General features: G+C 40.6%; 1 protein-coding gene across 1 annotated transcript; it reads left to right on the plus strand.

Moving 5' to 3' along the window:
* The first annotated feature begins 2,542 nt into the window (after positions 1-2,542).
* On the plus strand, positions 2,543-26,195 carry LOC142400003 (uncharacterized). The gene is made up of 8 exons (XM_075484562.1): positions 2,543-2,814; positions 5,328-6,326; positions 10,606-10,773; positions 15,722-16,727; positions 17,375-17,387; positions 17,535-17,793; positions 20,700-20,879; positions 23,773-26,195. The coding sequence occupies exons 1-8, from the start codon at positions 2,643-2,645 to the stop codon at positions 24,642-24,644; spliced, it is 3,669 nt and encodes a 1,222-aa protein (XP_075340677.1). The 5' UTR covers positions 2,543-2,642; the 3' UTR covers positions 24,645-26,195.
* Positions 26,196-27,922: the final 1,727 nt, after the last annotated feature.

The following is a 27,922-nucleotide window of genomic DNA, read 5'->3' on the forward strand; positions in this document are numbered from 1 at the left end:
GGCTGAGCGAACCGAGGTAGGGGGTTTGGGCCAGACTATGTGCGGAGCCAAAATCTTTGGGCGGAAGTACGTAGGATGGCGTCGCCAGGCTATACTTTCACCACGTCACCAGTCATTTCTTGTCATGTTTGTGGTAAATATTTTAGATGTGATGGTACTTTTTTATTAACACAGGTATCCACACTGTTGAAAACACACTGAAAAAAGTGACTTTTTGGTGAAGTAAACTCTATTAGAGTAACTGTCATAATCTCTACCTTGTATTTTTAAGATTCAGTAAGAACTCGAGCTTCTTAAGTAAAATTAAACATTTTATTAACGTAATACATGAATTATGGGGGAAGAGTAAGTTTTACTTAGGTTTCCTCATACAATTTAAATGTTTAATAGTTGTATGTACATAAATCTAGAAATACTACATAAACTTTACTCTGTTACTTCATAACAGCAAATACTACAGATATATAAAATATACTTAAAATTTTGAGTAAAATGATGTTCCTGCCTATGAAAAACAAGTAGACTTTACTTAATTTGTTTAAATAAATATAACTTAAAACTTAGATGTAATTAAGTAAATGTTACTTAATATCTTCAAAACTGTTGTGTTTTATGGTAAGTAAAATTTACTTGATATTGCAGCATTAAATATTACTAAAATTATTTGAGTGCAAATACTTACAAAGGGTTTTTTAAGTAAATCTTATGAGTTGTTTTTTTCAGTGTATGTAGTCCCAAAATATAAATGACAAAGACTTATCTAATAATGGGGCAACCCTGTAATATAAATCTGTTTATAAAAAGGTTGCTGGTTCTAACTAACACCTAAACAGTGCAGTGTGGAGGAGAGCTGAACAGCTGACGGCATCCTCCTGCAACTCCTCAGTGACTTAACAAACTTTTGAAAAAGTCCACTGAAAACAAAGCTTTTCTTCGGTTTTGAGAAGTCATCTGGAACATGTATGCAGATGTCTTCTACTAAATGATCGAATTTGCAATGAGAACAAGCCAACTTTTATCCTCATAACGGGACAGTATTAATATGTAGACAATTAGCTGGAGGGCGTATCATGGACTGTATCGTTGAAGTGCCTTGAGATGACTTTTGTTGGGAGTTGGTGCTATATGAATAAACTGAATTGAATTAAATTAAATTAAACTAATTAACAGTAAGCAGCAAAACATTTTTGCCTTAAGTAGTCTAAACCTAACCTCATAATGGGACAGTATTAGCTGGAGGACGTATCATGGACTGTATCGTTGACTTTTGTTGGGAGTTGGTGCTATATGAATAAATTGAATTTAATTGAATTAAAAGTAAGTATTAAAACATTTTTGCTAAAAGTAGTCCAAACCTAACCAAAGTCTGGATAAATTACACAAGCAACAATCTCAAATTGATTGATTGATTGATTTTTCTTAAATTTATTTAGTCATTTATCATTATTAGTAGTAGTAGTAGTCAAATCAAATCAAATTTATTTGTATAAATCAAAATCAAATCAAATCAAATTTATTTATATAGCACATTTCATGTACAAAACAATTCAAAGTGCTTTTACATAAAATAAAAGCATTGCAGCAGGGAGTGTAAGAACCATTAAAAATACATAAAAGAATATAAAGAGAAACAAATAAATGAATTTAAAAACAAGCAACAGTCCACAAGATATCGTGCAGATTTCATGCATAGTAGTCGAAGTATTTTTATTAGAATTGGTATTATTGTTGTTGCTAATATACAATCATTCTAAATATTTATATATTTTTTTGAGATACTAGACCAATTTGAATTTCTCCCATTGGGGAATGAATAAAATATTTTCCATTCTATTCTATCAGACTTATTACAAGAACATTTGTTTGACGGTAACGGTTACTTTGTTGAATAAACTTTAAATAAAGCTTTATTTATAAACTGTGTTGCCTTATATTAAACTAATTAACAGTAAGTAGTAAAACATTTTTGATAAATGTAGTCTAAACCTAACCAAAGTCTGGATAAATTACACAAGCAACAATCTCATATTGATTGATTGATTTTTAAAAATTTATTTAGTAATTTATTATTATTATTATTTAGTCATTTATTATTATTATTAGTCATTATTATTATTATTATTATTATTATTATTATTAGTAGTAGTAGTAGTAGTAGTAGTAGTAGTAGTATTTTTTTATTAGAATTGGTATTATTATTATTGTTGCTAATATACAATCATTGTAAATATTTTTACATATATTTTTTTATTTTTACAATATTTTTTTGAGCAACTTGAATTAATTAATTTGAATTGAATAAAGAATTTTTCTGTTCTATTCTATCAGAGAAGAACATTTGTTTGACGTGACGGTTACTTTGTTGAATAAACTTTTAATAAAGCTTTATTTATAAACCGTGTTGCCTTATATCAAACTAATTTACTAGACTATCCGAACCAGCTAAAAAAAAAATAGATGCTTGTTGTCAGGATGGAATAAAAAGTTGAATCTGTGTTTCCCGACGGAACTTCTAAGAACCACATCCGGTGTACGTGAACAATACAGAGAAAGGCTAGCAGCGTTAGCTTAGCTTCCGTGTGGAGTCGTTTGCCAGTTTGTTTTTGGTGTCTGAGCTGAATCTGTGAGTGTGAGCAGCAACAATGTCTTCAGCTCAGCATCTGAGAGAGTTTATCAGCCAGCGGCTCACTGCTGCTGCTGAGGAAATATTCTCAGAGTTTGAGAAAACCATCGTCCGGTACGAGGAGGAGATCGACCGGCAGCGCAGGCTGCTGGATGTCACCTGGAAACCCGGAATAAACTTACCCACAATAGGTATGAAACACTGGGATGGGCTGGAGTAAATAGCCCAGAAGTATCCGAGCTGCAGAGCTGGTGTCATTGGAAAAAGCTCAAAAGAAAAACAGCTTCAGTTTTTCCTTTATTACCTTTTTTTGGGGGGGAAAGACTGGAGCATATTGAGCAGAAATGTAAAGAAAAAAAACTTGATTTGGGAAATTATCGTCATCATAGGCTGTCATTGTGTTTGGTTATTGATATTGTCACGTTTAAATTTTATTTAGATGATTTTAAAGGTTTAAATTATCCCTCTTTGTAGAAGCATAAATAAATAGCAAAGCTACAACAGAGCAGCTTAATCTGGGGATTGGTTGTAAAATTACATTTTGTGAAGCATCGTTTGCTCAGACGTCAGTAAAACTTCAGACCAATAATAATAAATAATAGATTTAGAATATTTAATTTAATTTAATAGAAAGACTAAAGCTCCAAACAGCAGGTACGGAACACAGTGATGGGCTGGATGAACTCACACAGGAACAGACATCTTCAGGAAACACTTTACCTGTTCATGAAAAACGACCCGATGGTTAAAAACAGGAAGAAATCAGAAGCGACCCCACAGCCTCATTTTTGTTCACAATCACCCACCAGAGACCCGAGTTAGTCCGTGATAACTGTCTACTGAAGAGCCAGCAGCTGAGAGTCAGGAGGTGATGGTTGGTTCATAATAATAATAATAATAATAGTGAGACTATTTAGATGTTGCCCTGCTTCAACACACCTGATTCAGATCAAGACATCATTAACAGGCTTGTGCAGAACTTAACAAACTGTTGAAGAGATCCATTTAATCTGAATCGGGTGTGTTGAAGCAGGAAAACATCTAAAACCTGCAGGACAGCGGCCCTCCAGGACCGACTTTGGACATCCCTGGGTTAAATGATCAAGTTGAGCTGGGACACTAACTACTCGCTTATTAATAGCCGACTAAAGGTCAAGAAAGGCTTCCTGTAAACCTTCAGCTATATGCTTCTCAATGATGTCGTGCAGAAAGCAACAGGTTGGGTGGTACGCAGTTTTCACCTAATCACTCTAATTAACTCTAATTCACTCTTAATCACATTTTAACTTCTGATTTTATCTGATTTTTATCTATTGTTCTTATTTCTTTCTTTTTTGTTTAAAATTTAAATCCTGTTTTTTATTTCTACTGTTTTAATGTCTCTGTAAAGTACTTTGAATCCCCTTGTTGTTGAATTGTGCTGTACAAATAAACTTGCCTTGCCACACACATATATGGCTACGGAAGAGTATTAGGGCCAGGCATAAGAAAATATATTTATATTTTGGCTGTCGAGAATAAAGTATTAGATGATGGACCAGGGGAGTTGACTTTTTTCTCAAAAATTCGACTTTATTCTCGACAGGCAAAATATTATTATTTTTTTCTTATGCCTGGCCCTAATACTCTTCTGTACATGGCTGTTCGAACTGTGGAAATAGTTTGAATAATTTGAAATAACTTAATCCTTAAAGGGACAGTTCGCCTCTTTGGACATGAAGCTGTGTAACATCCCATATCAGCAACATCATTTCTGAACATCTTCTTACCCCCTGCTGCGTCCTGTGAGCAGAGTTCCAGCCTCGTTTTGGTGTTGATGAAGGTAGTCCGGCTAGTTGGCTGGGGTTTAAAAAATAAAGCCTTTTGCTTCTCAGAACAATATGCGTTCAACAGAGTAATACATTTGCATCACAAAATGGTTCTCCAGGGAAAAGTCAGACCTCACAATCGCTTGGGACTATTTTCTCTCCCTTCGTATCACTGCCTGCTGCCGCCTGCCGACAGCCGCGCCTGTTACGCTGTTTGCTGCTCGGAAGCAGGGGACTGCTCGGTCTGCACAGCAGGTAAAGGAAAGGAAAGGAAAGAGAAGGAAAAGAAACAAAAGAAAAGGAAAGAGAAGAGAAGAGAAGGAAAAGGAAAGGAATCTAAAGAAATGTAAAGGAAAGGAAAGACGCCTGTTACGGTGTTTGCTGCTCGGTCTGCACTTCGGTCTGCACAGCAGGCAAGTCAGACCTCACAATCTCTTGGCCCTATTTTCTCTCCCTTCGTATCACTGCCTGCTGTGCAGACCGAGCAGCAAACACCGTAACAGGCGCGGCTATCGCTAGGTGGCTTGACGCAGTGATACGAAGGGAGAGAAAATAGGGCCAAGAGATTGTGAGGTCTGACTTTTTCCTGGAGAACCATTTTGTGATGCAAATGTATTACTCTGTTGAACGCATATTGTTCTGAGAAGCAAAAGGCTTTATTTTTTAAACCCCAGCCAACTAGCCGGACTACCTTCATCAACACCAAAGCGAGGCTGGAACTCTGCTCACAGGACGCAGCAGGGGGTAAGAAGATGTTCAGAAATGATGTTGCTGATATGGGATGTTACACAGCTTCATGTCAAGAGGCGAACTGTCCCTTTAATCTCTGTCCAGATATTTCCCAAACTAATCCTGTCGCGGTTTCTTTCCATTATTGTGTCCTTCATTCTCTGCAGACCTCCCACAGCAACTCGACTGTAAGGAGGAGGAGGTTCTTGCTGACCAGTCGCTCTGTAGCCAGGAGAAAGATCCCAGTCTGGACCAAGAGGAAGCCGAACTTCCACAGATTAAAGAGGAGCAGGAGGAACTCTGCACCAGTCAGGAGGGCGAGCTGCTTGCGCTGAAGGAGGAGACGGATACCTTCATGGTGACTGTGAACTTTGATGAAAGTGACCACATTGAACCAGAGCGAAACAGACACAATCTCCTTTTTCAAGACTTTCCTGTAGCTGGGAACCAAGATCAACTGGAAAGGATGCACGAAGTGCCAGGATCGGCCAGAAATGCCGAGTTTTTCCACAGTTACAATGTGAACAGCGCCGCCATACCAAAGAGTCAGTGTAATACGGACACAGGTAAAAAGCCTGTACAGTGTGATGTTTGTGGGAAAACATTTAAACACAAACACCAAATCAAGACGCATTACAGAATCCACACCGGCGAGAAGCCGTATTCTTGTGAAATATGCGGCGCGAGCTTCGCTCAAACCGGTAGTTTGTACGTGCACATGAGAACTCACACAGGCGAGTATTTCCAGTGCAGCACATGTGGGAAAAAATTCAAAGAGTTGTCGCACCTGAAAACGCACAAGAGAACTCACACGGGCGAAAAACCGTATTCGTGTCAAATATGCGGAAAAAGTTTCAGGCACAGCGGCACTCTGACGGTCCACATGAGAACTCACACCCACGAGAAGCCGTATACCTGCGAAATGTGCGGTAAGGGTTTCAACCAGAGCACTAATCTGTTGACCCACATGAGAACTCACACGGGTGAAAAACCGTATTCGTGTCAAATATGTGGAAAAAGTTTCAGGCACAGGGGTACTCTGACCGACCACATGATAACCCACACAGACGAGAAGCCGTATTCCTGTCAAATATGTGGCAGGAGCTTCAGACGTAGAGGCGCCTGGACCGAACACATGGGCACTCACACGGATGAAAATCTGCAGTCCTGAAATGTTTTCTGCGAAGAATTATCTGAGAAAGACTTTGTACAAGTTTAACCCATTTAGGCCGGAGAAGCATTGCCGCATTTCTACCTTTAAGGCCGGGAAATCGTAGACGTTTTTTCTCATGTATAAGGTTGTTTTGCACCAATTATTGACCTCTGCGCCAATGAAATGCATTATAATAGACACGTGAGAGTGTCGTCATGTTCCTCGTGTCATTGTTTTGAAGTTAAGTTACATCGAACAAGCATAGAGGACTTTCAGTGGGAAGACATTTCAGATGGGAGCGATTGTGAGGAGTTTCTTGGCTTTGATGATGCTGATGAACGTGCTGACCCAGTTGATGGAGATTTATGGCGAGCACATATGTTTGAGGATGACGATGAGGATGATTTTGAAGGGTTTGAATGTGAGAGGAAGACTGACAATTACCACCGTAATCAACGGAGAGATTTCAACCGCACACCAGGGGGGAAAGTCAGTTTACCTGCAGATGCCACACCGTCGCAGGCATTTAATCTAATTGAAAATAGTGCCGTTCCTGCACTTTACTTTTTACATTTTCTATTTTCGTGAAGGTGTATGTAAATAAACTCAATTTCCAAAGAAAGCCACAGGTGTAAGCTCTCAAATACTTTTTGAATTTTGTTTCTATCTGCTACAGAGGCTGAGAAATCAATCATTTAGTAGGCGTTGACACAATTGCTGAATTTCCAGAAAAACTTCAGGTTTTAGGGGGTCTTTCTGAAATCGCCCGTAGGTTTTACAGGCATTCTTTTCCAGGCGTTTTAGGCCTAAATGGGTTAAAAGGAGAGTTTTTAAATTTAAAGCCGACCAATTATATGAATTTATTTAAAGATGCAGTGTCTTAAGATGGGTCCAATAATCATATTCAGTCCAGGTTTTCATTTGTATCAAAGTCCTGAGCCACTCTACGTTTTTCATGTGATGTCAGGAAAACAGGAAACAGCTGCAGTGATTCAGTGAAACGTGAATGGGAACACGGTGTATGAGGTAAAAACAAGAGTTTGTACAATTCTAACGAGCTCCAAAGTCAGTACAGGAGTACTGTAAGAAAGAAATGTAAAGTTTCTGTAAAGTGCTCATTTTCTTGTGCATATTTAAATGTTTCCTTGTATAACCAAAAGCTGGGAAGTCCCGTCTGTTCCGATGACTCGGCTCCACTGTTCTGTTCAGGAACTGTTACAAACATTTTCAGTATATTTACAGAATAAACTTTAGAATAAAATCAAGAATATCCACAGAGTTGCTGTTATGACATTTCTGGAACAGAAGTTTAATTCTTGGCTGTTGATTTCCTGTTGGATATGGGTCAGACTGGGTACTGTAGGCCAGTGTTCCCCAACCCTTTTTGGCCTGAGTACCGCCTCACACATACAACGCTTGCGATGATTCTCCAAAAGTAGAGCAACACAGTGGTTATTACATGAAAATCATTTTATTTAATATCCTTAACTTGAACATAAAATTCTCAGGCTTTCTCTCTCTTTTTTTGTAACCTCAGTTGAATTCAACATAAGAATAAAAAACATTTTCTTGAAATATGAATAATTAACCAAAACAGAATAAATACTAAATCAAAATAATCTTCCTTTGTTATCTAACTTAAACAAGTAACATTTCTCTCTCTTTTTAAGAATACATGAACAGGCCTAACTCATGTAACATTCATCACAAAACTGGAGTCTCCTTCATAAACAGTCCTCCATAAAAGTGCTTTTTAATAGTTAATATCTGAAACAAAACCTTTATCAAAATACTCACTACTGTAGTATAATCTGGTCTCTAGTGAGACACTTGAGCTTGCTTGTCTTTCATCAGCTTTGCTAGATGAAAAAAATATAATAAATAAATAAAAACTCCCCGTGCGTACCCCCGGTTGGGAAACACTGCTGTAGGCAACCAGAACACCTGATAAATCCAACTCCAAACCCAGCTTTCAGCTTTTTCTGTCACGTTTCTTTGTGCCTTTCTGTGATTATTGTAATTGCTCATTAATTGTGGTCCTTCATGTGTTTGTTGACGTTGGGCAGCTCTGGTTCTCCTGACTCTGGACCGGGCCTGTCTGCTCGTTGTCATGGCTCTACAGGACTGTTGTATCTATCTTTGTGATTTTATTTTTGAAATAAATATTCAGAGTTTTGTTGTAAACTCTAAAGCAAACGTGCCTGAATGCTTTTTTTTTTTTTTTTTTTTTTGAGGAATGTGCGACCACATCCAGGATCCAGATCTGGGATTGGTCCATTTAAAAGTGCATTGATTGAGCTGCTTCATGTTCTGACTCATTTAGCTCATCCAGATGTGACTTTTAGGCAAGGCAAGGCAATTTTATTTATAGAGCACAATTCGTACACAAGGCAATTCAAAGTGCTTCACAGCTACATAAAATCACAAGAAGGCAATAAAATCATTAAAAATAAAAATAAATAAATAAATAAATAATAATAATAATAATAAATTTTAAAAATAAAATAAAAAAACATTAAAAATAATCATTAATTTTTAACTTTTAACTGAAATAACGACTGAACGTCTCATTTGAATGAGGACGTCAGCTGTGATTGATACAACACTCACACAACTGGTCAAATATCATTTTCACGTCGGTGTGAAACTTCTCTAAATCAATTTTCAAGCCTTTTATGGGTTTTCTTTTTAACTCTGGATCGGGCCCTTGGGAGCCTTCAGCCAACATATGTTAGCCTTCTTCCTCGTTGCTTTTTTAGAGCTGGATTTTAAAGAAATTTTAACCAAACTGCAACAGGAAACCGGCAATATCTGATGCTGAACGCTTGTAATTTGCCCCAATTTTTTTCAGATTGCTGATGCCTTGGACCTTATTTGAAAAACACCTCCAGAACAGATTTTAAAGGAGCATTCCTGATAGAAAAACAGCTTTCTCTGTTTCGTAAATGACACCAACGATGACAGTGTTACTACTAGAGTTAGAAAAACAAAAGCAATCGTTAATGGCATGAAACCATTTTGAGGTTTATATACCCATCCATCCATCCATCCATTTATATACCCATCCATCCATCCATTCATTTATATACCCATCCATCCATCTATCCATCCATCCATCCATTTATATACCCATCCATCCATCCATTCATTTATATACCCATCCATCCATCTATCCATCCATCCATCCATTTATATACCCATCCATCCATCCATTCATTTATATACCCATCCATCCATCCATCCATTCATTTATATATCCATCCATCCATTCATTTATATACCCATCCATCCATCCATCCATCCATTCATTTATATTCCCATCCATCCATCCATTTATATACCTATACATCCATTTATGTACCCATCCATCCATTCATTTATACACCCATCCATCCATCCATTTATACACCCATCCATCCATTCATTTATATACCCATCCATCCATCCATCCATTTATACACCCATCCATCCATCCATTTATACACCCATCCATCCATCCATTTATACACCCATCCATCCATCCATTTATACAACCATCCATCCATTCATTTATATACCTATCCATTCATTTATATATCCATCCATCCATTCATTTATATATCCATCTATCCATTCATTTATATACCCATCCATTCATTTATATATCCATCCATCCATTAATTTATATACCTATTCATCCATTCATTCATTTATATATCTATCCATCCATTTATACACCCATCCATCCATCCATTTATACACCCATCCATCCATTCATTTATATACCTATCCATTCATTTATATATCCATCCATCCATTCATTTATATATCCATCTATCCATTCATTTATAGACCCATCCATTCATTTATATATCCATCCATCCATTCATTTATATATCCATCCATCCATTCATTTATATATCCATCTATCCATTCATTTATAGACCCATCCATTCATTTATATATCCATCCATCCATTAATTTATATACCTATTCATCCATTCATTCATTTATATATCTATCCATCCATTTATATACCCATCCATCCATCCATTTATACACCCATCCATCCATCCATTTATACACCCATCCCAGGCTCCAGCTGTGAGGTTACAGTACAGTTAGGGTTAGTTTAGTTTTTAGTTTTTCTCTGTTATCTCCTGTTTCACACTCCGGTCCAGCAGGTGGCGGTAATGTGACCGCCATGAAACCCGGAGAGAAGAAGACTTTCACCGGGTCACACCTGGCGGAAGGAAGCTGACAGCGTCCTGGTTCTCCCGGTCAGGAGTTCCTCCTCATTCTCATCTGAGCAGCAACAATGTCTTCAGTTCAGCATCTGAGAGAGTTTATCAGCCAGCGGCTCACTGCTGCTGCTGAGGAAATATTCTCAGAGTTTGAGAAAACCATCGGCCGGTACGAGGAGGAGATCGGCCGGCAGCGCAGGCTGCTGGATGTCAGCTGGGTGAACTCATTCCCAGCAGGTACGGAGCACTCATCCACCAATCATTTCTGCAACAACTGGCTCTATTCCTGAAACCCAGGCCACCTAACAGCTGTTTAAGAATATATTTAGTCTTTATCAAATCAAATCAAATTGATTTATATAGCACATTTCATGTACAAACAGTTCAAAGTGCTTTACATAAAATAAAAGCATTTAAATGAATTTAAACACAAGCAACAGTCCAGATAAGTTCAAAGATATCGTGCAGATTTCATGCATAGACACATGAGAACAGAAATGTTTTTAACCTGGATTTAAAAATGTCTCCATTTGGTGAAAGTTTAATCTCCACTGGCAGTTTGTTCCACTTGTTTGCAGCATAACAGCTAAATGCTGCTTCTCCATGTTTAGTCTGGACTCTGGACTGGACCAGCTGACCTGAGTCCTTGGATCTAAGAGCTCTGCTGGCTTTATATTCTCTGAACAGATCACAGATGTAAACCATCAGCAGGCTTTTAAAATCTATTCTGTGACTGACTGGAAGCCAGAGTAAAGATTTTAAAGCTGCTGTGATGTGTTCAGACAAACGTGAGATGGAATTAAAAGGGCCAATCATACACAAACTAGATAACAGAATATCAAAGAAGCAGCACCGGATCGTGATTTTAAGTACTTAGATTAGTTGTGAGAACATTGAATAGTTTTTAAATATGATTTGGTTTAATTTGAAAATGTAGAAAGGAAAGCTTGGATTTGTGAGTGTGAGATTTAGCTAATAACAAGTTATTCATATCATTGCTATTGGCTTCAGTAGGGGGATTTTGCCAAAGAAATTGCTCTTGCCTTTCTGATTTGTTGTTTGACTTTATTTCTGAGACCTTTTAAAAATCAGGTGATTTGTACTTAATTTTGACTTCAGGAACTTTTTAAGTGAGGCATCTCTTTTTTTCATTGACTCCCAGAGATTACTGTTAAACCAAGGTAAATTTCGTTTTGCATTAGTTTTTTTGCCCCTTATTTTTGTGTATGTCAGAAAAATATCTTTAGGCAAGGCAAGGCATCTTTATTTATATAGCGCATTTCATACCACAGGCAACTCAATGTGCTTTACATAAAGACAAGGCATTTAAAAGAACAGAAAAACAAGCAATTTAAAGAGAATAAAAAAATAGAATAAACATTAAAACACAGTTAAAAACGGTTGACATTAGCTCACAAGCTGGTTCACAGGGCATGTTACTAGAATGCGCTGCTGAGGGTGGCAGCACGTTGGAGTAGCTCTGTACCTCACATTGAGATTTTTCTTTTTTTTCTAAATTTCATTCCTGTTATTTCTTGGAAGAAATTGCATTTTTTGGACAACTGTTCCTTCCTGCTTTGGATGCTGTGCAGCTGGATTAATTTTTCCCAATACTTTTGTATATTTTACTCTTTTGTCATGATGCATAACCATAGCAACAAGGTGGTTTACAACAGGGAGCAGCTGATTAATATTGGAAAAGCAGAAATAATTCGACAACTGAAGCCAGAAATCCCATTGGAATTGAAAAGGAGGCGTCGTGGATGCAGAGCAGGAGCAAAGAGGAGAGAAAGAAAGAAGAAGTTCAAACCATCTCTGCCATCCGTCATCATGGGAAATGTAAGATCGTTAGCTAACAAGTTGGATGAACTTCTAGCCTTGACAAGGACTCAGCAAGAATATCGGGAATGTAGCATTATGTGTTTTACTGAGACATGGCTACAGGATCATATACCCGACTCCAGCGTCTCTCTGCCGGGCTTCCTGACTGTACGAGCAGATCGAGATTTAAAGAGTAGCAGGAAAAGGAAAGGGGGTGGATTGGCAGTGCTTGTCAACAACAGATGGTGTCACCCAGGACATGTTACTGTGAAGAGTCGCCTCTGCAGTCCTGACATTGAACTATTGGCAGTAAGTTTTCGTCCATATTATTTGCCAAGAGAGTTCACCAGTGTTGTTTTGGTGGCCGTTTACATTCCACCCTCAGCTGTTGCCGACACTGCATGTGATGTCATCAGTTCCGTTGTTGCTAAGATACAGACTCAACACCCCAATTCTTTTGTGGCAATATCTGGTGATTTTAATCATGCCTCACTCTCTGCTACACTGCCAACTTTTCAACAGTTTGTCAGCTGCTCTACCAGAGAAAACAAGACATTGGATTTGTTTTACACAAATGTCAAGGATTCATACATTTCCAAATCAAGGCCTCCCCTGGGAAAATCGGATCACAACCTTGTTTTTCTCTGTTCAGCATATAAACCCCTTGTCCAGAGACTACCTGTCACAAAAAGGACTGTTAGAAAGTGGTCACATGATGCTGAAGAAGCCTTACAGGGTTGTTTTGATGCAACCGATTGGATTTCTCTTTGTAAGCCACATGGAGAGGACATTAATGCCATGACTGAGTGTGTGACTGACTATATAAACTTCTGTGTGGACAACACCATCCCCACCAGAACAGTGAGATGCTTCCCTAATAACAAACCCTGGATCACCAGTGAGCTAAAGGAACTATTGAACAGGAAAAAAAGAGCCTTTAGGGAGCGAGACAGGGAGCTACTGAGGAGTATACAGAAGCAGCTCAAAGTCAAGATCAGAGAGAGCAAGGAGGTGTATAGAAAGAAGCTTGAGAGTAAACTGCAGAGGAACAATATCAGAGATGTGTGGTCAGGAATGAAGAAGATCACAGGCCTTAAGCAGAGGGAGGATCGGATGGATGGAAGTCTGGACAGAGCAAATGAGCTGAACACATTCTTCAACAGGTTCAGTTCAGGAACAAGCTCACCATCCTCCCCTCCTGTTCCCAGCCAAAGAGACATCCCACCCTCCTCTGACCCACAGCTTTCCTGTAACATCTCCACCTCCACCTCAGTCATGGATTCTTCTGCTTCCACTAGTTTGTCATCAACCCAATCAGGAGATGCTGCTGTCCCCTTTGCCTCCCCCTCCCACTTTTCTGTTTCTAGAAGTCAGGTGAAGAGGCAGTTGGAAAGACTGAACCGGAACAAGGCTGCAGGTCCAGATGGTGTCAGCCCCCGAGTCCTGAAGGCCTGTGCAGAGCAGCTCTGTGGGATTCTGCAACACCTTTTCAACCTTAGCTTGACCCAAGAGAAGGTACCGCTGTTGTGGAAGACATCCTGTCTGGTTCCGGTACCAAAGAAAACTCACCCCTCAGACATCAATGACTACAGACCTGTTGCCCTGACATCCCACATCATGAAGGTCCTGGAGAGACTCCTGTTGACCCACCTGTGTAAGCAAACCAGCACATATCAGGACCCCCTGCAGTTTGCTTATCGCCATGGAGTTGGAGTTGAAGACGCTATCATACATCTGCTTCAACAAACCCACTGTCATCTGGACAAAGCAGGCAGCACTGTGAGGATCATGTTCTTTGATTTCTCCAGTGCATTTAATACAATCCAGCCTGATCTGCTTCGTCTGAAACTCCAGAAGACTCAGGTGGAGGCCTCAACAATCACCTGGATTAATGACTACCTGACAAACAGACCACAGTTTGTCAGACTGAAGAATTGTGTGTCTAACCAGGTGATCAGCAGCACAGGAGCACCACAGGGGACTGTACTCTCACCATTCCTTTTCACTCTGTACACTTCAGACTTCCAGTACAAGTCAGACTCCTGTCATCTACAGAAATATTCAGATGACTCTGCAGTTGTCGGGTGTATCAGAGATGGACAAGAAGCTGAGTACAGAGAGCTGGTGGACCGCTTTGTGGCATGGTGTGGGAACAATCATCTCATCTTGAATGTTAACAAAACAAAGGAGATGATTGTAGATTTCAGGAGAAACAAGGTCAGATCAAACCCTGTTTCCATCACGGGAGAAGAAGTGGAGGTGGTTGAGGAATATAAATACCTTGGTGTTCATGTGGACAACAGACTGGACTGGAGACACAACAGTGAAGCCATCTACAAGAAAGGACAGAGCAGACTGTACTTCTTGAGGAAGCTAAGGTCCTTCAAGGTTTGCAACAAGATGTTGCAGATCTTCTACAAGTCTGTTGTTGAGAGCGTCATTTCCTCTTGCGTCATCTGTTGGGGCAGCAGCATCAGAACCAGGGACCTAAAAAGACTCAACAACCTGATAAGGAAGGCTGGTTCTGTTCTGGGGACGACTGTGGAACCTCTGGAGACAATAATGCAAAGAAGGATTTTGCATAAAATCAAGAGAATTATGGACAACCCTGAACATCCTCTCCATGAGACTGTTATCAGAAAACAGAGTTTCTTCAGTCAAAGGCTTCTTCAGTTTGGATGCAAAACGGACCGCTACAGGAAATCTTTCCTGCCCACAGCCATCAGCATCTATAATAACTCTTTGATTTAATTGAGCTACATCAACATTTAATTTCCCTCTGGGATAAATAAAGTATTTTTGAATTTGAATTGAATTGAATTACCAAAGGTGTCACTCCAGTTTAATTGCTTTATTTAATTTTCAGTGAGGGCCATGTTTTTTAGTGAGATAAAAGGCATGCTTGAGTTCTCCTTCATTGAACTCTGGAGGGAAACTGTGTATTTATGTTCTGGATTCCATGTAATTTGTAATGGAATTGTGAATTTTGATTAATGCATTATATAATGTACTCAATGCCATGAAATTATTTGTAATGTATTTTGATGAGGTCCCTAGGAAGAATAGCGGCAGCTTGCTGCAGCTAATGGGGCTCCTAATAAACAAAAAATAAACAAACTCTGATTTGTATAACGTTCTTTTGTCAGCTTTCCTAGAGGCCAGGATAAGGTTATGATCTGATAGCCCAATAATGAGGTTATAAGTCTTTTTTAATCCCATCTGATTTATTTGTCTAAATCTAAATCTAAAAATTAAGTCTATAAGTGTTTGAGAAGATTTTGTTATTCTTGTAGGTTTATAAATCATCTGGGTCATCTGAAACGTTTTGACAACTAACCTCTTTTATGCTGCTTTTCCCCCACAGACTCCCCGCTGCCACAGGTCTTCAAGGAGGAAGAGGACCAGCAGCTTTGTAACCAGGGGAAGAAATTCACTGTGGACCAGGAGGAACCAGAGCCTTCACATATTAAAGAGGAACAGGAAGAACCCTGCATCAGCCAGGAGGAAGGACAGCCTGACGTTAAGCAGGAGTCTGATATCTTTATGGTGACTCCTACTGTTGTGGAAAGCAACAACAGTGACTCAGAAACAAACAGTGCCCAGATGTTCTTCCAGAACTCATCTGTGGCTGAGAGCCCAGATCAGGAAGAAGATCCGCACGAGGACTCTGGATCGGGTAGAAACGAGGAGCCGGAGCCAAATAAGTTGGCTCACGGAAGCCTAAATGACAGTGTAGACGACTCTCCCATGTCGGAGAGTCACTGTAACGCTGGTAAAAAGTCTGTTAAATGTAACATCTGTAGCAAAGAAATCAGGTTTAAATCTGGACTGAAGAAGCATCACAGAATCCACACGGGTGAGAAACCGTATTCGTGCAAAATATGCGGTAAAAGTTTCAATCAAAGCAATCACCTGACCGCCCACATGAGAGCTCACACGGACGAGAAGCCGTACGCTTGTGAAATGTGCGGCAAGAATTTCCGACGGAGCGAAACCTTGTTGGTCCACATGAGAACCCACACGGGCGAGAAGCTGTATTCCTGTGAGATCTGCGGGAAAAGCTTCGCTCAGAACGGCACGCTGACCATCCACATGAGAAGCCACACGGGCGAGAAGCCGTATCCATGTGAGATGTGTGGCAAACGCTTCAAAAGAAGCTACAGCTTGTTAGTCCACACGAGAACCCACACGGGTGAGAAGAGTTATTCCTGCGAAATATGCGGGAAAAGATTCTCTGTCAGTCACCATTTAACTGGCCACATGAGAAGCCACACGGGCGAGAAGCCTTATTTCTGTAAAAAGTGTGGTAAGAGATACAAAAGAGGGGAAAGTCTGGTTGCACACATGAGAACGCACACAGATGAAGAGCTGTAACTGTAGTGAGTGAGAATAGATTCATCCATCTTTAAATCCTTTACATCCAGCAGAGGATGATCAGCAGGGATCCCCACTGATCAGAAGCTGCAGACGGGAAGTGCACTCCACATTAAACCATTTCAATTTTAATCAAATTTTAATCTGACTTTGTTGAATTAATCACATTTAAATACAAATTTATTGAATTTTGTAATCTGTTGAATAACTTTCAAAGTAAAATGCACTCATGAACTCTTAACTTTACGATCATTTCCTTTTAAGAAAGTGGCCTTGAGCTGTTTAAAGCAGTTGGATCCAGATGATGACAAACAGGTGACGTCATTAAAGTCTGAGTAAAGCAAACTCAGAGATCTGCATAAAAACTGAGGCTGCCAGGAACAGCACTTGTTCACTTTTTTATTTCTCCTTATTCAGTGTGAATTGACAGGATGTTGAATAAATGCTCTCTGAAACTAAAAGTATTGATCCTTCACCTTGAATATCACGTGGCAAACTCGCTTGCGGGACCCTGGATTTGAGGACTCGGCTGACTTGACACTGGGTTCCCATTGACTGCCCATTGGAAACTCAGGGCGGGGCCATAGTTTCCCCTTGGCTGTTCGTCCTGTGTATGGGCACACAACTATGCTTCCTCCTCCAGTGGACTCGAGGGAGTTAGGAGTCAAAATAGTGATGGTGTCCTATTTGTAGTTTCAATAATGTGGGTCTAAGGTGCAGGTTCCACGAGTCAGCAAAGTGAGCATTTAAGACGAGCAGGAACTGACCCTCCAAACCTTGGATGTTACAAACGGGCCAACTAGGATGCATCGGCATCGGATGAACCATCTGACGAACCATCGGATGAACCATCGGATGAACCATCAGATTCGGATGAACCATCGGATGAACCATCAGATTCGGATGAACCATCGGATGAACCATCGGACGGACCATCGGACGAACCATCGGACGGACCATCGGACGGACCATCGGACGGACCATCGGACGAACCATCGGACGAACCATCGGACGAACCATCGGACGAACCATCGGATGAACCATCGGATGAACCATCCAGCCGTGTGTCTGACGACTAGCTTGCTCTGCCTTCATCTAGAAATACGTCTTTCCTGAATGCTGGCAGATGAAGAACAGGATTTCTTTCTTTTTTTTGGTGAAGTGTTGGGTGGGAACACAACGCCGCAGATGTTAACCAGCTCAGAGAATCACGTGCACTTGGTGCATTGAAGGGCCGAGTTGGTGATCCTGTTCCATGGTTGTTACAGACTGTGAATGGTTTACTGATCTCAGATCACAGGTTGGAGTACAGTTTTGTTGTTGGCGGGCTACAGCAGGAAGCAGATGCTCTGCGCTGTGATTGATCATCACCACTTTGCTTATTTGGGTTTAGCTGACTGGTTAATCACCCTTTTTTTCTGTCATGTGACAAACTCAGAGCTGATTTTTCTGCTTTACTCAGACTTTAAGCTTTTGTCCCTCCTCAAAGTTCAGACCTCAGTTTTATAAGAACATGTGGACTGTGCCAGGAAACCAACCGGTTGATGAAACTGTCCTCCTGGTGCCAGAGTGATTGAACTTTATGCACAACTTAAACCCAGAATGGTTCCACTGCTGCACACACAAAGCAGTGTGTTGCACTTCTAACAGTCAAACTGTTGATTCTGTGTAGCTTTGTTAGACTGACGTCTCCAACAAGTGCTTTACTTTTTTAATGTGCTTTTTTAATCGCTCTTAATATGTTTTATTTTGTCTCGGAGAAACAAACTGACAAAGGAAACATCTATGTGCAATCTTACATTCTGAAAGAAACTTCTCGTTTGTATTTTCTGCCAGAATATAATAAACCATTTTTCTTGATCACTAACAAATTTACCTTGTGATATTTCTCATCAGCAGACCAGTTTGACCCAAAATGGGTCGGTAATATGAGCACATAACAACATCTGCTTTAGAACCCATCCAAGGAAGTCAGTTAGTGCAAGAAGATGAGAAGCAGAGAGACGACTGAACGTGGGTTCACCTGGTGCTGAAATAACTGCCCTCATGTGCACGGCAGCCTGTTCAGATGGAAAACATTAAAATAATGTACAGAGATATTACACCTTCTCCAATTACAAGTCTTTATGTAGCGCTATAATAAATGATTTGGTCCGTATCAGGTTGTAAAATAAAGTCTCAGATGAACAACAACAAACAAATGCTGCTGCCCGTCTTTTAACCAACACCAACAGACGTGTGCACATCACTCCTGTTCTTAACTCCCTCCGTTGGCTTCCTGTCCTTTACAGAACTGATTTTACACTCTTAATGTTTGTTTTTAAAGCTCTTAACGGCCTCGCCCCATCGTATTTATCTGAGCTTTTAACAGTCCTGGTACAGCTCTGAGGTCAGCAGACCAGTTTCTGCTGGAAGTGCCCAGGTCAGAATACAAACCCTGGGGTGAGCGAGCCTTTTCCCAAAGCTGCCCCCAGGCATTTTGCATGTTGCTAGTATGGGATGTCATACAGCTTCATGTCAAAAGAGGCGAACTATCCCTTTAAGGCGATAGTAGGCTGACTTTGTTATTGCCTTAATGTGTTTTTCCAAATTTAGGTCCATCACTACACCAAGATTTCTGGCCTGGTTGGTAGTTTCTAGGTGCATAGATTGAAGTTCTGTGGTGAACTGTAATCGTTTCTCTCTGGCTCCAAAGACAGTTACCTAAGTTTTGTTTTTGTTTAGCTGGAGAAAGTTGTGGCACATCCAGTGAGCACAAAAAGCTCTAAAAAGGGTTATTTATTTATATTTTATATTCTTAAACAGTTTTTTAAATTCTTAGATTGTTTTTAAAGTGTTTATTATTGTATAAACATTTTTATTGCTTTATTATGTCTGCTACTGGATGCTTGAATTTCCTTCGGTATCAATAAAGTATCTATCTATCTATCTATCTTAACATAATTTCAACACATATGAAATATGTGTGCCAGCATATCTGCTTGTGCATAACTTTTACAACCCAAGCAGAGGATACCTTCCTGCTGACTGCTGCACAAAGACAACTAATGTAGCGCACTACTGCACATTTATGTACATAGGTTATATTTCTATATTTTTTATTTCTATATTTCTATTTTATTTAAGAATACCCTGTTATAATATTGTTGTTGCATGCTTATTTCTGCGCTTCTCAGACAAGGACCTACTTTCCGTTCCTCGCACCAGACTGAAAACATATGGAGATAAGGCCTTCTGCTCAACTGCCCCTACCTATGGAACAATCTGCCACTTCACAACCGTTCTGCCCCCTCTCTACTACAGTTCAAAAAGAATCTAAAAACACATCTCTTCTCCATGTCCTACTCTTCTTAAACCCACCCCTCCGGCCCTACCCTTCCCCCTTATTTTCTTTTGTTAAAGCAACCTTGGGTACCCTGAAAGGCGCTATATAAGTCCAAGTTATTAGTATTATTATTATTATTATAGTTGTCTCATAAATCCTTCGTCATGATGTGAGCCAGATGTCTCACTGTGTTCTGAAACATCTGTAGGAGCAGCAGGAAATATGACAGAGGAAGGGCAAAATGGAGAGATTGGGGAAGAGTGGAACAAAACTCTTCATACTGTAGATTTGTATATAGCGAATGTTTATTCACTATTTTTATTTTATTTTATTTTATATTTATTTTATTCTATTCTATTTGCTTGTTTTTACTTTAATTGTTTTCATATATTTTATTTTATGCTGCTGCAACAAAACAATTTCCCAAATTGGGATGAATAAAGTATCTATCTATCTATCTATCTATCTATCTATGACTGTGGCAGGGGGTCCCAACTGTAGGAACGCATTAAATCCACCAGATGGCGGTAGTGCGACTGTAAAAAAGAACAACGAAGAAGATTAGCCATCCGGCGGAAGTTAGCTGCAAGCGTTAGCAGAGTTAGCTTTGTTGTGTTGTCTGAGCTGAATCTGTGAGTGTGAGCAGCAACAATGTCTTCAGCTCAGCATCTGAGAGAGTTTATCAGCCAGCGGCTCACTGCTGCTGCTGAGGAAATATTCTCAGAGTTTGAGAAAACCATCGTCCAGTACGAGGAGGAGATCGACCGTCAGCGGGTACTGCTGGATGTCACCTGGAAACCCCAAATAAACCTCCCCGCGATAGGTATGAAACACCGTGATGGAAGAATATTTGTCTGAATGACGATTAAATAACGAATTATGTCAGTTTAATGTGGGACATTTAGTCTTTGCACAATTTAAACTGAATGCAGACTTCAATCTGAGCAACTAACCAAAGAAGGAACTGCAGCACAGTCCTGATCAGCCCTCATTTCTTCCTTATTGTTCCAGTAAAACAGGAAGCAGCTGCAGAGATTCACTGAAACATGTTCCAACATGAACATAAACCCAGAATCTGAGGCAGAACCAGAGTTAGTTCAGTTCTGAGCAGCTTTAAAGTGAATATCTGCAGATGTTTCCATAGTAACAGCTGCAGAGATTCACTGAAACATGTTCCAACATGAACATAAACCCAGAATCTGAGTCAGAACCAGAGTTAGTTCAGTTCTGAGCAGCTTTAAAGTGAATATCTGCAGATGTTTCCATGGTAACAGCTGCAGAGATTCACTGAAACATGTTCCAACATGAACATAAACCCAGAATCTGAGGCAGAACCAGAGTTAGTTCAGTTCTGAGCAGCTTTAAAGTGAATATCTGCAGATGTTTCCATGGTAACAGCTGCAGAGATTCACTGAAACATGTTCCAACATGAACATAAACCCAGAATCTGAGGCAGAACCAGAGTTAGTTCAGTTCTGAGCAGCTTTAAAGTGAATATCTGCAGATGTTTCCATAGTAACAGCTGCAGAGATTCACTGAAACATGTTCCAACATGAACATAAACCCAGAATCTGAGTCAGAACCAGAGTTAGTTCAGTTCTGAGCAGCTTTAAAGTGAATATCTGCAGATGTTTCCATGGTAACAGCTGCAGAGATTCACTGAAACATGTTCCAACATGAACATAAACCCAGAATCTGAGGCAGAACCAGAGTTAGTTCAGTTCTGAGCAGCTTTAAAGTGAATATCTGCAGATGTTTCCATGGTAACAGCTGCAGAGATTCACTGAAACATGTTCCAACATGAACATAAACCCAGAATCTGAGGCAGAACCAGAGTTAGTTCAGTTCTGAGCAGCTTTAAAGTGAATATCTGCAGATGTTTCCATGGTAACAGCTGCAGAGATTCACTGAAACATGTTCCAACATGAACATAAACCCAGAATCTGAGGCAGAACCAGAGTTAGTTCAGCTCTGTGCAGCTTTAAAGTGAATATCTGCAGATGTTTCCATGGTAACAGCTGCAGAGATTCACTGAAACATGTTCCAACATGAACATAAACCCAGAATCTGAGGCAGAACCAGAGTTAGTTCAGTTCTGAGCAGCTTTAAAGTGAATATCTGCAGATGTTTCCATGGTAACAGCTGCAGAGAGTCACTGAAACATGTTCCAACATGAACATAAACCCAGAATCTGAGGCAGAACCAGAGTTAGTTCAGTTCTGAGCAGCTTTAAAGTGAGTATCTGCAGATGTTTCCATGGTAACAGCTGCAGAGATTTATCCAAAGTGACTTACAATAAGTGCGTTCCACATCGGTGGCAAAAGAACTTCAGGTCACAAGAAATCATAAGTGCATTTCCTTCCAAAACCAAACAGCTAAGAGCAGAACTAGTGCTAGAGTAAGTGCAGTAAGTTAGGTACCGAGACACATGGGAAGACAATTTAGGAAACAAAGACAGTTTAGGAAAAAAATAAGTGCGTAAGAAGCTGGGACGAAACAGCAGGAATCCATCATCTTCCTCTTATCTGAGTTCAGCAGGAGGCATCAGGTCCAGGAGGGAAACCCAGACATTCCTTTCCCCAGCCCCCCTCTCCAGCTCCTCCTGGGCGTTCCCAGGTCAGATGGGATATATAATTCCTCCAGAGAGTTCTGGTTCTGGCCTGAGGCCTCCTAACCATCCTAACCAGATACCTGAACCAGAGCACTGGCTCTCCTCTGAGCTCTCCCTGGATGGTCGAACTCCTCACCCGATCTGCATCTCTAATCTCCACCTAAAGGTGGGGGAGGGGTTTAACTACCTCCATGATCCAGAGGGCTGTGTCATTGTGGGTGTGAGCCCCTGGTAAGGAGAGCGGTCAGACAAAGAGTGATTCAAAGGCCTTGATGGAGCAGCGTCATTTTAGAAAAGTGAGATCAAAACGGTGAGTGCCTGGTGGCAGAGCCAGGATTCTGGGGCTAGGCCAGTGTTTCTCAGTTCCGGTCCTCGGGACCCACTGCCCTACATGTTTTCGATGTTTCCCTCCTCCAGCACACCTGATCTAAATGATCAACTCGTCATCAAGCTCTGCAGTGGCCTGATAAGGAGCCATTCATTTGAATCAGGTGTTTTCAGTTTGAAGTCCTTAAAACACTTGCAATTTTAATTTAGATTTTCTTTTTATGTAATTTATCTTGAGATGTTTTAAGTTTAAATTTCAGGTCAGTGAAGCACTTTAAGCACCAACTCTTTTTCAGTAAGTTCAGTAAGTTTGTTGAATTGTGCTTCAAATAAAGAACTTTATTTTGACCAGATTGGTAATTAATAGACATATGGACAGCGATTTAAAAAATAAAGTGAACCTGTAAAACTGCAGTGTTAAATGCAATGCGTTTGAAAATTTGGGTGCACCTAACTTTTGTGCTGGTGCACCTAAGAAAAAAAGTTAGGTGCACCAGTGCAACCAGTGTAAAAAGTTAGTCTAGAGCCCTGAACCTGCACTTTATTTGAATGAAGTGTCACGTTATCACCGTTTGTTGTGTGTAGGAAGCATCAAATGACCGTGATGCGCCCATTCATTTGAGCGCGCTCAGAGCCCGAAGAGGCTAGCCTGAGTCGGAACCACCGCTGTAGAGCCTGTTGTGTTGACTCAGCCAGCACAAAGAAAGCCTGGCTGTGTTGAGGACGTACTGTGTAATCACATCATTAAACTTATTCTTGTGTTCTCCTCTCCTTCCAGAACTCCCAAAGCATTACATCTGTAGTGATGAGGAAGTTCTGACTAATGAGCCGCTCTGTAAGAAGAAGAGGAACTCCGGTCTGGACCGGGGAGAAGCAGCACCTCCACAGATTAAAGTGGAGGAGGAGGATTTCTGCATCAGTCCGGAGGAAGAACCATTTGTTCTGAAGCCAGAGATGGATGCTTGTATGGTCACTCCTACTTATGAGGACAGTGAGGACAGTGAAGAGGAAGCAAACATGGATCAGCCTCTGTCTCCCAACGCTGCTGCAGCTGAGAGGCAAGACGAGGAAGCAACCGGTCAGAAAGCTGCTAAAAATGCAGCGAAGAAGCTGATTAAAACACGTCCCATTAACAGAAGTCACACCGACAACGTCGACGGCTCTCAAACTTCCGAGATTCAGCGTGTTTCCAATACGACCAAAAAGTTTATCAAATGTGAGTTCTTTGGGAAAAATTTTCGGTCTAAATCTAAAACAAAGAAACATTACGTGTCCCACACAAACGAGAAGCCGTACATGTGCAATGCCTGTGGGAAAAGATTCAGCCACGTGTCGACCTTAAAGGTTCATTCCAGGATCCACACCGGGGAGGGCTTGTGGTTCTGTAAAATATGCGGGAGAGGTTTCACCCGAAGAGATATTCTGAGACTCCACATGAGAATTCACACGGGCGAAAAGCCGTACTTTTGCAAAACATGCGGGAAAAGTTTCAGGCACAGTGGAACTTTGACCGACCATGTGAGAACTCACACAGGTGAGAGGCCTTTCTCCTGCCACATCTGCTGGAAAAGTTTCACTTATAAAAGGGGTTTGACCGTGCACATGAGAACTCACTCGGCTGAAAATCTGTATTCTTGTGAGACTTGGTAAATGAAAGTAAAGCAGCCAGATGCTGAGGGAGGTGACGGCAAACTGAAGGCATTTTTTCCCTCCGTTGTTCTTACCAAAAACAGACAAAGTTCAGTTCTGATAATGGCTGACAAAAGGCAGAATGTATATACAGTGGAAACCGCTTATAGTGATCACGTTGGTCCAGAGCCAATTTGAACACTATAAGCGGCTGATTACTAAAACCGAATTTGTGTTACATGTACAGTGGAAACTGCAGGTGCTTTTCCCGGGCGCCGTCGTTTTCTTTCTCCGTCGTTAGCATTCATGACTGTCTCTCGTTGCTTAATTAGACTACACAAGGTAGCCTGAGGAATGCCAAGCTTCGCCGCAGCATCTCGTTGGCTCGTTTTTGGTAATTTGTCATACGCCTCGAGGAGACTACGTTTTTCATTCAGAGAAAATGACTTCCTTTTTCCAGCCATGATTCGCGCGCTTGCTGCCCGGTGTCAACTCGTTACGTTAGCTAGCGAGGCAGAAGCAGACGTCCAGAAAGGAATCAAGGGAGTAAAAAATAAAATAGCTACACGTAGTTTTAAAATTATTTTTGCACATGTTTACATTCATAAAATGGCCAAAAATTGACATACGCGGATTTCTTGATTACTATAAACAAATTATTTAAACAGCATTTGTATAGAAATGATTCCGTCCCAAGCCTTTTGATCCATATAAGCGGTTGATTACTATATCCGTGACCACTATAAGCGGTTTCCACTGTATCAATAATGCGAAAAAATGCTATTAGAATACTTAAAATGATAAATATTAGCAGAACATGCAGAGATGAATATTTTGTGCATCTCTGTACTGTCTAAAAGTAAGATTTGTGACTATTAACTATTCTGACGTGTAACCTCAGAAACGTCGTAGTTTCCATAGCAACTGAGGTCATTTTGTTATTCCTTGTATGTGTAATCGTCTATGGCTTTATTGTCCGAGGCTTTTGGGCTCACATTGGACAGAACCAGACTCAGGATGGTCAGTGTTGGAGTTCAACTGTAATGTTCCACTTGGGCGATGCTCTCTTTTTCTCAGTTGTGTTCACACCGCAACGAGCGTAAAACTGACCTCATGTGCCTGTCAGCCATTTTGGGTGTTGTTGAACTTTTTTTGGCTTTTATCTTAACGTTGTACCTGCACAGATGTGTTCAGATATATATGTCAGCTATATGTCAGCCATGACGGGAATATTCCTCAGACTGGTGCTGCAAAACAGTTTGAGAATGTAGCATTTAGCTCTGAATTTATCTGAAAGGGCTCATCAATTGGTTGGAGGGGGGGGTGTTAGGTAAGCAATACTTATTTATCTCCGAAGGAAAAGGGGACTATACCTCTACGAAACGGAGAGGAGATGAGGGGAATCTGAATTGGGTGGTTTTGTGAGCTGTTGGTAAAAACACTAAATAATATCCAGAACTGCGTAAAGCTGAACATCTGTTGGCGGCGTTATCTCGGCCACCAGTCCAGGATCACATTAAAGGTACAGTTTGCCTCTTTTGACATGAAGCTGTATAACATCCCATATCAGCAGCATCATTTATGAACATCTTCTTACCCCCTGCTGCGTCCTGTGAGCAGAGTTCCAGCCTCGTTTTGGTGTTGATGAAGGTAGTCCGGCTAGTTGGCTGGGGTTTAAAAAATAAAGTTCAACAGAGTAATACATTTGCTACACAAAATCGTTCTCCAGGAAAAAGTCAGACCTCACAATCGCTTGGCCCTATTTTTGCCTGCCTTGATATCAATGCATCCAATATAAAACTGTGCAGACCGAAGTGCAGAGCGAGCAGTCCCCTGCTTCTGAGCAGCAAACACAGTAACAGGCGCGGCTGTCGGCAGGCGGCAGCAGGCAGTGATACGAAGGGAGAGAAAATAGGGCCAAGAGATTGTGAGGTCTGACTTTTTCCTGGAGAACCATTTTGTGATGCAAATGTATTACTCTGTTGAACGCATATTGTTCTGAGAAGCAAAACGCTTTATTTTTTAAACCCCAGCCAACTAGCCGGACTACCTTCATCAACACCAAAACGAGGCTGGAACTCTGCTCACAGGACGCAGCAGGGGGTAAGAAGATGTTCAGAAATGATGTTGCTGATATGGGATGTCATACAGCTTCATGTCAAAAGAGGCGAACTGTCCCTTTAAAGTCCCGCTGATTGCGTGTAAATGCTTGAATGGTCCGGCACCGGCTTCTCCGTCAGACTTTGTCACACTTGAAGGTCATCAGATCAGCAGTCGCTTGTTCGCCGGCCCCATCGTCCGACGCCGTGAACAGATTGTGCTCTTCGTCTTCTCTAAATCTTTTAAGTTTACTTTCTGTCCCTTTCTTAGGGATAAACAAAGCTTTAGGTGCTTTGTTTTCATAGTTTGAATTGAGAATGTGTTCAAATTCATTAGTTTTAATTTAGTCTTTTACACCTTTTCAAATGTAAAATAATTGTGTGAATTATTGCAGTTTTTTTTATACTATGTTCTGTGCAACACTTTGGTTCGGTTCACTTATTTTTGAATGTGCTGTATAAATAAACTGACTTGACTTGACGCTGTGCTGTTCTTACTGTCTGCTGCTCTCGTTCTTCTTCTTTATACTTTACAAGTTGAAGCGATTATTGAGGCCATCGGCTTGGCGTGCATTGGCGGCGTTCTTTCGTGACTCATCCAGCGGTGTTCCTTCCTGGCCAATCGGTGGCCTGCAGTCTGTAGACGTCGCATTTTCATCTCGACTTAGCTCGCTTGGAACCCCGGCCGAGTAGGTTGCTAAAAATGGACCCGAGCCGGTTGCTCTTACCTGGTGTAAAACCCTAGAAGTCGAGCCGGGTCGGTACTGGTGGAAAAGGAGCACAAGTGTCCTCGGTAAGTTGATCTTGGCGGCTCTGGCTGAGATTAACGGGACAGAATTAGTTCTGATGGATGCTCTCCCAGAACTGAATCTGTGCCGAGCAGCCAATCAAAAAGGAACTCCTTCCACTTTCATTATTGTGAGTTTTTACTTGGTTGTAAAGTAAAGGAGTCGGCATTTATACAGCCTTTTAAAATTAATCTTTAATTTACTTTTTTTTACACATAAAACAAAGATGAAGCATAATATTGCATTATAAGATATGATGACAGGAAGGGAAACATTTATATTTAAAGCTCATATTGGATATAGTTTTTCATTCTTTTAAAGCCTTTAGAAGCTACTTAATAATTACAGAATTCCATCTTGAAATGAATCTTAAAGTGTTGATAGTCAGTGTGAGGTTTGATGGAGACCTTTT

This window comes from Odontesthes bonariensis, chromosome 15, assembly GCF_027942865.1.
Source record: "Odontesthes bonariensis isolate fOdoBon6 chromosome 15, fOdoBon6.hap1, whole genome shotgun sequence".
Taxonomy (NCBI): Eukaryota; Metazoa; Chordata; class Actinopteri; order Atheriniformes; family Atherinopsidae; genus Odontesthes; species Odontesthes bonariensis.